We start from the raw sequence: 17,377 nt of genomic DNA on the forward strand, positions 1-17,377 counted from the left end.
GCCCTAGATTCACACCATCTTGATTCGTTTTCTGGAATACCTCAAATTCCAGTATACCGCGTCCTGGTCATTCATATACTGTTGCTCTTTTCATGCACGAGGATGTATTAAAACATCAATTACTTACCATCTACTAAAGAATCCACAAGGATCTGAAATTCAGCAGGGACGTCGGCTTGTTTCCATCTTTCATTGTCCAAAATTAAACTGAAACGATGAAACGACAAAGCGTGTTGTTTTCAAATCGACAAAGCGTGCTTTTCACGAACTGTTGCAGGCTGACTTACTATATTAGGGGGTTGTTTACATGTTTCCGCATAGCAAAGGTTCAACGAAGCGTGATATGACTTTGAGGTATTGAAATGAGCATATAGCATGATTCTGGCAGTCGTGTACTAATTCTGACAATAGCATGCTCTTATTTGGTTTTATGAAGAGTTATCATCTCACGCTGCGTAGAATCTGCGCTAAGCGGAACCATGTAAACAGCCCTTAAACATAAGGGTCAATAAGAGGGTATGAAAAATTCACGTGCTTTTGCTTTAAAAATATTTAAATAAATTGTAATTACTGTCAGTTAATTGGGACTAAAACAAGAGGTTTTAATTTGAAACATTTTTTATTCATTTTTATCCACATCTAACTTCTGGCTGAGAAAATCCTGAGTGAAAATGGATAGCTAAACTTGTTTTATAAAATTGAAGTTTTGGAAATTTCTGCCTCAAAATATTCAAATAACAAATTTGGGATATTTTAAATAAACTGATGTTACGCGCAAAAAGCTACTCTTACAACTTTTTGCATCAACATTTTCCTCATTTAATGGTTTTGAGAGGCGATTTCATTTCTTTCTGTCATTACCTTAACTTTTGTTTCTTTTCCTCGTGAAATCGCTCAACGAATTTCTTGGATTGTGTGACCAAGATGGATCTCAATGCACGACTGTGACGACCACACACTTCCTCACACTCACATACAAACTTTTCAACAGACTTCGAGAGGGAAACGAATTCTGCAGAGGCTAACATATCAAAATAGCCAGCCTGTGATTCAATAGAGAAATCAAGGGATCATTAAGTTAGAATCCTTGTGGTACAATTTGCAATGGTTTTGCATTTAAGTTGTACAGAGATCAGTAACATGAGTAAATATTTAGTTTAATATATTTGTGTAGTGTTTATATGGCTAATTTCCGTTTGAGACTACTTTTTGATCTATGCAAGATAATCCAATCAAATCACCACCACCATTTTGGGCCCGAATATGGTACCAATTTCCGTGTGTTAAACCAAAGTATACCAATTTGCGAACTTTGCAAGACTATATTTTCCGCATTTTACGACATTTGGCAACCAAACTTTCCATTTCTACTAATTTTAGTACGCTCTTTTCAATTGTGGTGATTTGATTGGATTATCTTGCATAGATCAAAAAGTGGTCTATAATGCAAAAGGTCTATTGGTAAACTAGCATTGGTATATTAAGACGAGATTTTTCATCATGTCGCGTATTTTGGCGCGAAAACGTTTAAAACCTAAAATCTTTTCGGCGTACTGCCCCAAATTAATTTATTTTACCTTTAATTAACCTTTAGATTATGTTGTGAACTAAGTTTTGAACTGTATTTGGTGAATGCAAAACACCAAACAAAGGAATTACTACAAAATATAATGCGGCTATCATATAATGTCAACGCCATTAGAACTGAAATGAATACAAAAGAAGCTTCGATTCAAGTGTCATTTTCTTCTCGGCGTACCCCGAGAAATCGTTTCATTTTCACAATATTTTGAGATTATATAGCAAACATACTTTGTGGATGCTTTTCAGGTTTGCGAAAAATTTTTAATGCTGAAAATTTTAGTGCTGTTGCATGAAGATATAACTGAGGTTTTGGGCATATATTACGCGACATAGAAAAATATCTCCTCTTAACAAACAACTATACATGCACCTTAATTCTATACCTTAAGGTGGCTCCCTACAATTTTAAGATTATTGAAAACAAATTACTTAGATTTAAAATTTTGGCAGATTTCTTGCTAAACGAAATGAAATTTTCGAGATATATTAACCAACATTCTAACAGTCAGAAATTGTCCATAAGTATGACGTCATTACCGTTGTTATGGTAACAATGGCGATATATGGCCGACATTTTACCTATTCACGCATTTTACTCGAAAATAAGTTCCTTTACTCTCATTTTTTATTTTATGAAAAATTTTCTTACAAGAAAATGGGAAATTTGAGGAAGCAAAAATCTGAGCCAAAAAATCATTATCACGAAAAATTTTTGCCTCCACAGAATTTTTCTAAACTTGTTCAAAACATTTTATAAAATAAAAAGGCATGAATACGTAAGGGCCATGTCGCAGTGCTCGGAAGCTTTCCTGCAATTGGATAATGCTTTTCTATGCTTTCTAAAGAATGAAGCTATGCTATTGGTTAAGACAGAAATGTATTGTAAAGTTCAGCCAATGAAAATCATTCTTGCGAGGAGCTGCCACGCTAACGATAAGTAATGACCATATTGAATCGCCATTGTTACCATAACAACGGCAATGACGTTACTTATGGACAATTTCTTACTGTTAGAATGTTAGTAAATTTATCTGGGAAATTTATTTTCTTTTAGCAAGAAATCTCGTGCTAAAATCTAAATCACAAGTTTTCAATATTTTTAAAATTGTAGGGAGCCACCTCAATTAGCAAAGAAAGTAGTATGCAAACGTCACACAAAGGCGTGCGCTGCTTTACAAAGAACTGTTGGTCTGATTATCGGACTCAGGTGAATTCTGCACTGTATACTATAATTAGGCCTTTCCCGATTGCGCTTGTGAATAAATAATTAGTTTAATAGTCGAGATTTTATTTAATAATTAGTAAGCTATTAGCAGAATGGATCATGTATAAGCCTAAAAGTTGCTTCCTGTTAACCAAAAAAGCAAAAGTTGCTCCAGGTAGCTGGAGACCAGAACAGTTATTCAAATTTTAAAAAGTTGCTTAAAAGTTGCCGAGCACAATCGGGAAAGGTCTAACTATAATAAAAAGTCTGCGTTACGAGACGTAGTTCGCAGACAAAGTAACTTTCCGATTGGCCAATGCAGCCAGTTGGCAAATTAGGAACATGTTTGGTTCCCAAGCTACGTAAGAGCAAAGACGTTTTAAAATCGTCTATACATGCCACGTTAGCCGTAACAACTTTTTAGTTGTTTAGGGCCTTTTCTTTCAACGTATCTAGCTGTAACTGAGTACGCACATTAAAAATATTCTTTGCTACAGCTAGACATGCTTGAAATAATACCCCCAACTAACTAAAATTTGCCTCTTACACTTCTGACTACGTGGCAAAAGCTCCAACCTTAGCTCTAATGTTGATCAGTTTAACACAACGTGCTTGGGCCAGTTCTCCAGCACCTCCAAGGATTTCCTTGCTCTCATTTGACAACTTTCCACATTGAACCGAGGATATCAAGACATCGTTGCTAGATAATGTCAACATGCATGCGATACATTAGACAGAAAACCAAAAAAGCAGCAGGATATATACTAGGGTGGGCAGGGGGGTGCGAACCCCTCTAACTTAGTCCGGGGGGTAGTACAGAAGGGGTGCAAATTGGGTATGAATTCAGATTTAGGGGGATCGTGTACGAAAATCAGTGTCCAAGGTATCAGAATTTTGGAGCATTTGGAATTTTCAAGTCTTTTTTGAGGCTCTGACAATTTTTATAATTTTTCCAACAAACATGTTTGTTTTATCAAGCACCGGTTAATCATACAACGATTACCAGTAATTGTTGTTAAACTGTTTGGTCAAAGGATGGTTAAGTTGTGTTTAACGTGCTTAACTTTTGATTTATAGGCAAAGAGGTGAAAATTAATCATGCACAAAAACTGGAAAGTGTGCACATGCAAGAATGATATAAAATGGCAAATTTTTGTTGTAAAATGCGAAAATTTAGCATTGCAAAGTTGGCAAATTTTGCACACTTTTGTATTGCGTGCGTAATTTGTTATCATTTTCGACCAATGTGGTAACAATTTCCGTGTTCAATGAAAAAACTTTGCAAAGCAGCATTTTCCGCATTATACAACATTTTTCCAAATCAAACTTTTATACGGTTTTACTGTTATCCAGGAAAACACTTTTTTCCAACTAATCAACCAATAAAACATTGGTACAATAAATGAATTTCAGGTAACCAATCTTAAGTACTGTTTTTATGGTGTCGTTACCATCATGAGGTGAATATCAACGAATATATGTTTTAGTATACTTACAAAGGTGATTTTTTGAAGAAACGAATCTGCTGCAAAAATACATGTTTTACAGTCATAAACAAATATCTGCACAGTTTCACGGCAATGCAAGTCAAACAATGTTATCGCAAAATAAAAATAAAAGTTATGAAACGTTCTACAAAGTAGTTTTTACCTTGAAAATAATTTTATGCCTAATTTTTTCACTTCTTTTGTGCTTTCAGATACACCATTTTTGTTAAAATAACGTATTTCTTCATCTGTCACTTGCACAAAAACTCGCAGCCATTTTGAAAAATCCGCTTAGGTGATTATCGCGTAATAACCAATCAGAGGGCAGAATTTTCAAAAATCACCTTTGTAAATATATACTAATGAACAGTTAATTGCCGAAGGCGCGGTGAATCTGATTCACGGAGCCTGAGGCGACTTAAGGCTGGTTTCCACTCAGGAAAATTCTCCTTTGGATCGGACAGGACAGGACAGGAAAGTTTCCTTTGTATTAACGCCGCCTGAGAACTCACCGACAAAGGAAATTTTCCTGTCCGTATAAGGATTTAGACTTTTACGTGCGTGTACGTGCGTATGAAAAACGCGTAAGTGGAAAACAGCCTTAAGTATAAATTTCGAGGTGTTTACAAATATTAATCAACACAATTTCATAAAAATTTATAATTTATTTGAAATTTCGTATTTGAAAAACAACACCAAAAAGCTATAGTCACCACCTGGGGACTAACACTTCAGAGACAATGGATCTTAACCAATCAGAATGCTGGAAAATCAATAATCACCTCAAAATGTATACTAATCTATATTAATCATTTTTGTAACCAGCTTAATAATGAAACCGCCATATGCATAAAATATGCCATACGATACATGCCATACAAACCTTGCAGTAGAATGTTCCATAGACCAAGACTTCGTCTGGTCCTGGCCAGCTGCTATGGCAAGCACATTGACAAAACTCTGGTGAAGAATCTATATATAAATAAACACTTGAATCATCGACATATCAATGCACACTGCATGCAGGCCCGTTACACTAAATTTATCGACACGCGGCACGCATAAAATGGGTACCGTGCTTAAAAAGTCGCACATTACATTTTCCTAAAAGTTACTCAACTTCCTGTTCTTGTTTGTAAAATGCATGTTTGTACAATGGTGTTCGGGTGATATTTTTAAAAATTATGATCATTTATATAGGATTTGGTATTGAACTTGGTATTCGGTAAAATAGAGAAATATACCTTCATTCGCTTGAGCGTCTGTAAAACGTTGGTGAAAACAACTTCTAACATGTCTAGCCAGGCTTGGAAATTCAGACTTTGCATTGCGTCACGTAAATCTTGACTGTTTGTAAAATAAATCGAGGCAAGGCTTTGCTTACCGAGATGTATCAAAATTAGGCAAAATTTGCTAGTCAACATGAAGTCAATACCTGTCTTCAGAGATCGTAGTTTGCGACATGAAATTTCTTGCAGTCTAAAAAGAGGCACCATTTTCTAATCTGGTTGCTCAAATTGTAAACGATAGCAATAACATTGATTTACTAAATTCAAATGTTTTTTTGCAAGTTTAGCATGAATACGATGCATGCATTTGTACCCTATCATTATTTTAGTGTTCACATTGTACTATAGTACATATTGTACACAAGTATATATGAATGACTGCAAGGTTTGAAGCAAATCTTTACATATTTCAACAATATATTAACAACTCGAGTATGACCACTTGCACTTACCTCCTTTACTGTTTCTTTAATTGTAGCAAATGCTTCTTCTTTATACGCGTAAATAAAATGGAATTTCTGTTTTCTCAAGAGGCCAAACAATACGGATACCAGGCGTTCCTAAAAGTTCGTAAAATTTTGAAAAAATTCCCGTTATCTGGTGCACTAATTAAGCCAGCTATTTTATTGCTTTATGATATTCATTTGAATTTTTATATCACTGGTGTTTCCTGGAACCTGATTGGTTCTTGGCAGAGTGATTTCAGCTTCTATATTTAAAGCACCAAATTTACCACTAAAAACTATATAAGTATATATGCATTCTTATTTTATATGAAATAGGTCGATTCGCTAATATTTTTTCTATCATTGGGTTGTGAACATTACATAGCTAAAGAAACATTACACACTAAATTTTTCTAGATATATTAGGCCCTATTAAGCACTCTCACGTTTTGAATCGATTGTAAAATTCAATGAGAGTCTACAAATATAATAATTCAGATTTCCAATCTCAATGCATATTTATAAAAATCCACGGCGCTATAACCTCGTCAATGACATGATCTTGTTCATCATAGTCTTCAAGCGGTTTTGCAAGATTCGTTGTGGCAAACTCTATGAAATCCGCCTCCATCATGCGTTCAATGACTCGCTCTAGTTCGGCCAACTGGGAACCTAAGTGTCTGAGTATGTATAAAAAGAACATTTCCACAATTAGACTTGAGAAAGGTCTAATTACAATCTTAAAGTAGACCTAAATACTCACCTTAGACACTGAATTCCACCAAGCTCGAGTTGGAGAACTTCTTGCGTTGTGGAGATTAGATCTAATGCTGCAACAAAATCTCCAGTGGATAATAGGAGTTGTATAGTTGGCTGTGTTTGCTGCACTGCAGACATCAGTTTTAACTAAAATATTGCAAAATGAGATCATGATGTGATTGATTGATATCAAAAGATTGATCACAAGTATTTAATAAGCGAACACGTTGGAATTCTGTTCTTAATCAAATTATTCGTGTATATGCTTTATCTGATAGAATAAAATATACTTGAATCGATTTTCAGTCACTAAAATTCAAAACTGAGATCGACACAGAAAAAAACTAAATTGAGATTGAAATAGAAGGCTTTCAAAGAGAAACTTGCACAAAACCCATATAACCCTGGTTTTACATTTGCGACAAGTATTCCCCTCAGAACGCACGTACATGACAAATTTTTTAACTGAATGCAAATGTCATACTACATGCAAATTTCTACATGCTACATACTACATACAAATGTCATGAAAAATGCAAATTTTATTATTCATTTCCCTAGAAATTCATTGTTTTCAAAGTCAATAAACACCAAAATATTAGCATAACGGGACAAAATTGTTGGGCTGGCTACGCTAATGCATGCGTGATTGACATGGCCGTGACATTCTATATACAGGGTGTATCAAAAAAAATGTCCCAAATGTAAAATTTCCGTTTTTCAGGATATTTTGCAGAATTTGGCAAATTTTTGTGTTCCCAAAGATAGATAAGACTTATCTGGTATACCTAGGCCAAGTTTGGTTTTTCATTAACAAAATTATGTTACCGGGGGGGGGTGGTTCCTTTCCACTGATATTGAGAGGGCTTGCGCGCGAAAATGTGAAGCTGAAATTGCGATATTATTTAGCTGTCTAAAAGTAGGAAAGCTTTTTGATAAACTGTCAAAGTTTCAGGAAAAATAATGCATACTAGGAGCAACGCGCGACCCCTAAAGGTGACAAATACCTCATTGCGCGCAGTGGATTAAATGCATCGTTGATTTTAGCGTGACCAATCTCATGTAAGGCTAGGCAAATGAATAAATTAAAGCGAGAAACTGAAGACAAAAACAAAGCGATTTATTCGTGATGTTAATCCTCAGCATGTCCACCATTTCATTCTAAGCAAACTGCTGCTTGTCTGAGCATACTAAACACTGAACAGCGAACCATTTGTCTGTCCATTCGCCTAGATTTGCCGGTGGTAGCGTAGGCGATTTGCAAGAAAGAATTTCGAACGAAATGGATAATTTGAGGCAGGACAGACAAATGTGGTTCGCCGTTCAGTGTTTACCATGCTCAGACGAGCTGCAGTTTGCTTAGAAAGAAATGGTGGAAATGTTGAGGATTAACATCAAGAATAAAAATCTTGTTATTAAATCGCTTCGTCTTCTTGTTCAGTTTCTCGCTTTAATTTATTCATTTGCCCAGCCTTGCATGAGATCACGCGGTCACGCTAAAATCAACCATGCATTTAATCCACTGCGCGCAATGAAATATTTGTCACTTTTAGGGGTCGCGCGTTGCTCCCAGTTTGCATTATTTTTCCTGAAACGCGCAAGCCCTCTCAATATCAGCGGAAAGGAATCACCCCCCCGGTAACATAATTTTGTTAATGGAAAACCAAATTTGGCCTAGGTATACCAGATAAGTCTTAACTATCTGTAGGAACACAAAAATTTGCCAAATCTTATAAAATATCCTGCAAAACGGAAAACCTACTAGGATTACTTACAGAAAAAACAAACGGCGGGAGCGCATCTGGGTCCCCAATTTTAGATTATTAATCCCATTGAAGACTCCTGTTACGATCCCACGCTTTCCCAAGATTTGGTTTAGTAATGTTAGGTCGATGGTCAACAAGTTAGACGAAGTTTCTGCATCAATTTCTATCGAACTGTGTGACGTTGCCGTAATTACTGAAACATGGTTAAATCCACAAATAACTAACGAGTCTATACGTATTCCTGGTTATGTATCTTGCCGACGTGATAGAATGAATAACCAGCGCGGTGGTGGTCTTTGTTCCTATTTTAACTCAAACCTTAATTTTACCGAATTAGCTGACTTAGGCGATCCTGAAATTGAGAGTCAATGGTTTTTAATCAAAATGGATCGATTACCCCGAGGAATAAACTCCATTATCCTGGGAACAGTTTATCACCCCCCCAAAGCGATGACCACGCGCTTCGAAACGCATATCTTCAAATGTTTAGATTCCTCATTGGCCAACTATCCTAATTCCCGCTGTTCTGGTTCTCGGAGATTTTAACCAATTTAAGCCAGGAAATCTGTGCAATTCCTTTAGATTGAAAACTCTGGTCACCAAGCCTACCAGGGGAAGTAATATCCTTGATCAAGCATTTTCAACCTTATCGGCTTACTACGATGCTACCATCCTACCACCTATTGGCCAATCTGATCATTCTAGCATATTACTTCAACCCACTTCACCACATGCTCCAAGCCTACCCACCACACGACTCCAAAAGCGTGATTATCGTGTTTCCAACAAACGAAATTTGATATCCTGCCTGGACTCGGTCAATTGGACACCGCTCATGAGGCGAAATTCATGTGACGATCAACTGGATTTGTTCCAGTCTGTGGTTCATGGTGCTTTGAATTCATGTATTCCCATGCGTACTGTTAAACTCCATCCCAACGATAAACCATGGATTACTCCCGCTATTAAAGAATCCATTAAGAAACGTCAACAAGCTTGGTTGAATAATGACCTTCCCAAATTTAATGTTTATCGCAATAAAGTGATAAAACTCTGTAAAAGTGCACGTCGAAGATTCTATAACGACAAAATCAATCACATGAACCAGAGCAATCCTAAAAAGTGGTGGGACGGTATCAAGCAGTTGTCAGGAATGTCCAACCCCCCTCCGTTTAATAGTCTAGCCATAAACGGCACCGTCTTGAGAGACTTTGAACTTGCCACCGTCATTAATGAATCCTTCTGCAGTACTGCTGCTGATATACCGCATTTAAATTTCACTCCAGTACCCGTTTCCAATGTTCCTGATAGATACGTCATTACGCGTGATGCTGTTGAACTTGCATTGGCAGGTGTTAACGATCGTAAGTCTGTAGGACCTGATGAGATCCCCAATTGGATCCTGAAAACATGTGCCGCAAATATTAGCTACCCCGTATGCTCCATGTTTAACTCTTCCATTAGAGAAGGTCGTGTACCTGATCTGTGGAAATGCGCGGATGTTCTCCCTTTAAGCAAGATCCCTACACCGAAATCTATTGATACGGACCTTAGACCTATATCCCTCACGGCAGTACTGAGCAAGATCCTTGAGTCTTTCGTGTTCAATTGGCTTGCACCCATTGTTATGCCATTCATTGATCCCCTCCAGTTTGGCTGTGTGAAAAAGTCCTCAACGACTCACGCCCTCGTGCACCTAATCCACCATTGGCTTTCGGCCCTGGAAACACCTAATACCATTATTCGATCCTGCTTTATTGATTTTTCCAAAGCGTTTGATCGAATTGACCATAACATTCTAATGCGCAAATTACAACTCCTCAACGTTCCACCCGTGTTATTAAACTGGTGTTCAAGTTTCCTTCAAGGCAGACAACAGCGCGTTAAATTAAAATCTTGTAAATCTGATTGGAAAGAAATCAATGCTGGAGTTCCGCAAGGCACAAAATTGGGCCCTTTGTTCTTTCTTATAATGGTCAATGATCTATCCAGTGAACTACCACTGTACAAGTACGTTGATGATTGTGCTATTTCTGAAGTTGTTAGAGTATGTGAACCGGATTTTCCAAAATTACAGCAAGAACTCGACAAGGTGTCTCAGTGGTCGAATGTGAACAACATGAAATTAAACGTAAAAAAAACTAAAGATTTCACCGTGTCCTTCTTGATCAATCAACCCCCGGCACAACCCTTGCTTGTCAATAACCTACCTCTGGAGGCTGTGAACTCTATCAAACTCCTGGGAGTAAATTTAACCTCCGATCTCAAGTGGACCACACACATCAGGCACATATCCTCTAAAGCAAGCAAACGCCTGTATGCCTTAAGGCTATTAAGAAGAAATGGTGTCCAACCTAGTGATCTTAAGGCGGTATATTGTAGTTTCATCAGACCTGTCCTGGAATATGCATGTCCAGTTTGGCATACCTCACTACCTAATTTCCTCACCGTTGAATTGGAACATATTCAGCAACGTGCGTTCAAAATTATTTTTCCCCATTTGTCCTACACCGAAAGCCTTAAAGACCTGAATTTACCTACCTTAGAAGCGAGAAGGGAACGGTTATGCAGATCCTTTTATAAAAATAATTATAATGACCCTTCGGGTAAAATTTCTAGTCTATTACCCAAACTTTTAACCCATGAGTATGATCTCAGACATCCTCGATCGATCTCTCTTTTTAAATGTCGAACGAAACGCTATAATGATAGCTTTTTGCCGTATTGCATACGTAAATGGAACTCATTTTAATATTTTAATATTTTAGAACCTAATGTTAGCATATCTTCTTGTAGTTATTGGATTAACATGTTAGTAATTGTATTTCTGAGTATTTTATCACTGTAAATATGTAAATAGTCTTATTTCTGATACTTGTAAACTTGTGTTTTTCAGTTCGTTTTTGAACTGCCATTCAAGTATTTTAATAATAATCATCATCATAATCATCAGGAACACAAAAATTTGCCAAATCTTATAAAATATCCTGCAAAACGGAAATTTTACATTTGGGACATTTTTTTTGATACACCCTGTATATTCCGCCATCTTGGTTTCTTGGTGTCTATTAAGTCTTCATTTAAGATAATAATTATTGACTTCTACGAACACTAATTTCTTGGTGCATACCACTAGGTATTTCTTGAACGGTGGTTTCTGATACAATCTTTTTCACAAGTTATTTACCTTGTTATGAACACAGTGATATCTTGATCTTAATTGCACCAGCCGCATAAACGTAAAAGAACCACCACACAACACATTCTGTACTTGTTTTATCTTCGTTCTAATATATGAATAAACGCAGAACCAATTGAAGAAGGAGCACAATTATTACTCGATAAATCCTCACAATTTCAGCGAAATTCCATACACTCTAGGTACACTAGTCTATAGGTACAAAAATAGGTACACTAGAGGTATATGTATGTATCGATGAAGCCGGTTGATGCGAAATTAAATTTTAAAAAAATATCTCCTAGCAACTTTCAATTATTATGTTCTAATGTAACAGCCACTGCCAGGACCAAATAGACCGCTTGATTGTTGGGAGTGCATATTCATATTTACTTACCCTATAGGAACAATAGCTTTAAGAGAAATCAAGAATATACGAATAGGCACCCCCCACCCGCCATTTAGACTTCCTACAGTTCTATCTTACGAACTTTGAGTCCTAAGGTTAACGCATCTACAACCCAATGGTTACAGACCTTAAATGTCTAATTTCAGCATTTGTTCGTCCAACATCTTCTTGAAGCTGATCTTGTGATGACACAGCTAAGAAGAAATCTTCAGACCTCAACGATATCTGATGAGCTAAAGCAACCTCAGCAATGTCCAGGAAATGGGAAAGCTGTCGTGAGAAATTTTTTTTGAAAATATTAGAAAGATGCATTTAGTCTAAGGTAAACAAAGTATTGTACCTATAAAATATTTGCAAGAAAACAAAAACAGATTTTGTGACAGTGTTCAACCAAGAAAACACGCCGGTTATATCAACTAAATTCGGTTATAATAACAAAAAATAAATTAGCCAAATAGAGCTTCTTATGACCGGTCTTTTCGTTATCACAACTCACGCAGGGATTACTATAACGATAAGCTATAAGACCATGTAGGTTGTTACAAACCTTTTCTTGCATTAACTTAAGAGAGTTCTTAGGGATATTCATTAAGGCGTTTCTGCTTCTATTTTTTACATCAACTGGGTCCATTTTTGTCAAAGGAATAACGTATTTGAATGTCTCGGGATGTTCCAAAGTAAAATTTGCATCCATGAATGTCTAGAGAAATGCAATTGTGGTTTACTAGTTCATGAAATCGAATGATTCACGAGGAACAAAACACAGTTACGGCACACGTGTGGTATAGCAATGTTTATACCTTGGGAATGACATCAAGATTATTTAGGTACTTGTCTAAAAACAAAGAGTATGTATTATTACACACACCAATGTAGCTATACACGCACTTTAAGCACTTTAAGTGCATGTGCGTAGCTACATGTGTGTATGAATTTGATGTCACAATTGCACCCGTTTTTCGGGACAGGCAAAACAAAATTATCTTCACTATGTTTAATGTCTGTTTGTAGTTAAATGTCACACAAATATTTTGGGCCACCTACGACCAATAAAGCCGTGTTTTTAGCATGTCACTGAAAGTCTAACCACGCAATCACATTAAACCACGGTTCGTTACAATAAGGAGAGTAGGGATTCTGGTCATTGAGGGCAATGGTGATTCTCTACTGCAATTTATGCACAATTGAAATTCAACTGAGAAACAGCTGAGAAGTCATCAACCAACTATAGTCCCGTTTACACTACACTCATTATTGACACGACACGTCTAAAATTGGTACACATACCAAGCATGGTAGGATGTGTATATAAATTTATAGTAATTCTTTCGGGTTTTCTCAGCTGTTCCTTGCCCAAATTTAAACTGTGTAAAAATTTCCATGAACCTTCTTAGGGACTGTTTACATGAGCCCAGTTACCCCAGATTCAACGAAGCGTGAGAGGACTTTGAGGTATTGAAATAGTCTTTATGACACCAAAACAAGCACATGCTATTTTTGTGGTGATTATATGACTGCCAGGATCATGTTATCTGCTCATTTCAATACCTCAAAATCATCTCACGCTTCGCTGAATCTCGGGTAACCGGGCTCATGTAAACAGCCCCTTAGTCTACATATTCAAATTTGCATGTAATTTATCACGACGCCAGGCCAAAACGGATAAAAAATCTCCGTTTTTAAAAATACCCGGGTATTAATATTTATATTCAGAATACGCTTCCCAACCGGCACGTCTCCGGCAACATTAACTTTTAGTTGTAATTATTCCTCTAGAGTAAAATGCCACAAAATCCTAATTGATTTATCAATCATTCATATTATAATTCACTAAAGAAATAAAACATTTTTTATGGGAGGATTATGTGATCTACAGTGGCGTAGCCAGAACGATAATTGGGGGGGCCAATATTCATATATTCGTGATACGCAGGATTAATTTCTTTTCAAATCAATTGTCTTTACAGTCTGTTAACATGAATATATGAATATGGGCCCCCCCAATTATCGATGCTGGCTACGCCACTGGTGATCTATGCACTCTGTGAGCTATGCACTCTGTGTCAGTGATCAATACACTATATGTGATCTATGAGGTATTTTCTGAGATTGTTGGAAAGTGGGAAAATATGCAGGCCAAGGTAATTCCTGGCGAAGTCTTACCTTGCACAGCTATTAATCATTCAGATTGCGTGTTTCACTGTAGTTATTATACCATTTTCATGTAAACTTGAGGCAAACGCTAATTTCACTTACCGCCTTGTCTCTTAGCAGCACAAGCAGCGGCTTTGCTGAATCCAGTATCACCAAGATCATCTGACTCGTCAGCACTTTGGAAACTTTTTTTAACCTTCTCATGATTCTTTATTCTCTGTCAATACCAAATAAATCAAATACATATCAACTTGGAGCATACTTGTTTGAAGTTCTTAAAAACTGATATGCCTGCAAATTTTATAGCAGTATTACAGATGCCAGTTATTCGAAATGGAAAACAAACTATCTATTTATTGAACAACCGAAGTGATATATTTTGTTCAATGCATACAATGTAGGTTCGACTATTCACAAAAGGTATGCATACTTTTAAACTTTGGCTTATTATCCACAGTTTGTTCTACTAGACACTGTCTGACACTAGCATTGATTCTTCACCAAACATTCTCACTGTTGCCTTTTCTACTAAGCAGATGTTACTTTCCAAGAAATGTACATTTTTCAACCTTTTTTGTTTGAAATTTGTAACTCGTTGAGAAGTTGTGATATGCGAATGCAGCTAAAGGCCGAACTGGGTCCTATCAATATCTGTGCATAAACTCCATGCTGGGGACATTTCTGGGCCTAATTTGGCCTAGGTATTCAATGTCCGCAGCATTCCAACAAAAAACCTAAAATGGTAGACATTATACTTTTTGCTGCCTTCAGTACACATGTAAGTATACTGTAGTAGTTCTGATGGGCCCATATTCTGTGGTGTAGGAAACATTCAGGAAACAAACTGAGTGATACATAACATAATGCATGTTTATTATGTATCAATGTAATTAATGTATACTGTATTATAAGCAAAAAATTGTGTAGTACATAGACAATTTCTTTTCATACAGTAAGAGTATATTAGATCATATTTAATAAATGGTAAGGTTTATCTATATAACTACTGTATACAAGTATAATCGATACTCACAAACTGAATTTTCTTAATATAGTCACTGAAGTAGTGCCTGGGAACTGCTTGAAGCAAAGTTAACTGAGGCACCTCACAAGGTTCAAATTCTGCACCCCAAGTCCTGGTAAAAAATTCCTTAGATCGCTTTCTCTCATTAGGATCATTAAGAACAGCTGCAAGATTCTGAGTTGAGGAGAAAAATGTCCATTTCTCTTCACTAAAGGAGATAGGTGGCATCTGTACATAACCAATCATTCTGTTATCACATTGACGTTCTTTGAGACCATAATCATCTACAAATAAGATGTACAAGGTTCCTTTATGAGTAAGATGTACATTCCTTTATAAGTAAGACGTACAAGGTTTTGTACTTATGCTATTGTATCATATGTTACACATAGTTTTTATTTAGCTATTGTTTAGACTTATTGTGAAAATTGGCTGATTTGTGGTCAGCTGTTTGCAATGTTTCCTACCCCCAAAATAAGTGTTGCAAACATTATTGCATAAAAAGTACTACAATTGAATAAAAATGGATTCCTAAAACTCCATTTTAAAACATTATTTTAGGAACAATGGCCATGTTGCTGGCCTTAATGAATAATCATTCCTAAGGCAGGTTAAGGCAACATAGTGCATTACTTTATAATTTAAAAAATAAAGTTCAATTACATTCATTTGGGGTGCTGAGACAAGTTAACAAAAACAATGGTATCAATATAAAAAATAAAGGAAGTGCTAGTTTTTGGAGGTTATTTCAATTATTTTGTAATTTTCTTTCTCTTTTAATTTCAAACAATATTTTTTATTTCTATTTTTTATTTTTATTTCTTTGTTTAAGTTGAAGGTTTATTTCTGTCAGGATTTAGGTTGGGCTATAAATTTTGGGATGGGATTTGAAGTTGTTTTGGGTAAAAATAGACATAAGTTTTGAAACTACTGCCTACCAATCAGATATAATGAAACTGCTAGCAAGTTCAGAGTATCAATCTTAATTCTTACCAGTCCTAGCAAATGATGTTCCAACATGGTGCTTTTCAACATGATCTTCATAATCAGCATCACTGACTCCTTCAACAGGAAGCGATGGACACACACCATTCCAGCCATAAAGACAAACAAATGAGCCACCTTCTTTGGAACAATGTTCTGAACGAAGATGTCTGGCAAAGTCGCGTGGATTCTGAAATGTAATCTTGCCCTCACAGATCAAACACATTGCCCACGTTCTTTGGTGCAACATGTCTGCAATTTGTAGCATGTTCCCTGCCATTTCCAACTGAAGTTAAAATATTATTTACAATACGAAGTATCTTTTCCAAAACCACATGTTTATTAAACCAAGGCTTAACCATTTATCTACCAAGGCAATGCTACATCACTGCATGTCTACATGGAAAATCTGACTTCTTCGCAGTAGGATTTTACTTCTCCTTCGTATTCCAAGCCGACATCGTATTATTTATGATTTAAATTAAAAGGTTCTGACAATCAACTAACTCAACTCGGTTTAAATAGACCAGCCATTCTTCCTTCTCAAAATTAATGATCTTTTTCCCTGATCAGTACCACGTATCGTATCCGCACGCCATATTGAAACCTCGTTCCCAAGGTTTTAACAGAGCACTCCAGCAGAATATTATATAGCTATATAGCTCAGTTGTGGTCATGAAATGAAATAACCAGAGCACTCGACGTGTTCAAATCATATAAAATATACAAGATTTGGTTAGGACTACGGCTAACCCTAAAAACGATGAACCTACAAAGCCACTTGAGTTCATCTTCCTTGCCAGTTGATGAAAATAGTTTTAGTTTTCGCCATTAAATTATAAATACCCTATACTCCGCCTTCTAGGAACTACTTCCAACAATCCCGAAGACGATCCAGCAGTTTAGGGGCTATGAAGCTATGATATGATTCCCTTTGACGTCAGGGGCGTAGCATTTTTCAATGGACCAAAAGTGCCTTTATTGTGAAGAAAATGCCTTTTTTGGAAAAGCTAATGTAGCTGAGTATTATTTTAAAATCGAAAGTGCCTTTTCTTGTGCCCACTTACACATGCTAGTTAAAGAGTAGAGCATA

At 36.4% G+C, this 17,377-nt stretch overlaps 1 protein-coding gene across 1 annotated transcript; it reads right to left on the reverse strand.

The window, feature by feature from the left end:
* Positions 1–127: 127 nt before the first annotated feature.
* LOC114537481 (vacuolar protein sorting-associated protein 54-like) lies at positions 128–16,891 on the reverse strand (the record flags this gene model as incomplete). The annotated part of the gene is made up of 16 exons (XM_028558515.1): positions 16,294–16,891; positions 15,310–15,584; positions 14,379–14,493; positions 12,923–12,957; positions 12,670–12,822; positions 12,250–12,392; positions 11,723–11,822; positions 6,774–6,916; positions 6,555–6,690; positions 6,017–6,124; positions 5,711–5,754; positions 5,520–5,622; positions 5,159–5,247; positions 3,365–3,488; positions 862–1,043; positions 128–207 (listed from the first exon to the last, which is right to left on the reverse strand). Coding segments are annotated over exons 1-16 (2,101 nt in total), but the record flags the coding sequence as incomplete, so codon positions are not given.
* Positions 16,892–17,377: the final 486 nt, after the last annotated feature.

Source organism: Dendronephthya gigantea, unplaced genomic scaffold, assembly GCF_004324835.1.
Source record: "Dendronephthya gigantea isolate DGI-Jeju-01 unplaced genomic scaffold, DenGig_1.0 000158F, whole genome shotgun sequence".
Classification (NCBI taxonomy): domain Eukaryota; kingdom Metazoa; phylum Cnidaria; class Anthozoa; order Malacalcyonacea; family Nephtheidae; genus Dendronephthya; species Dendronephthya gigantea.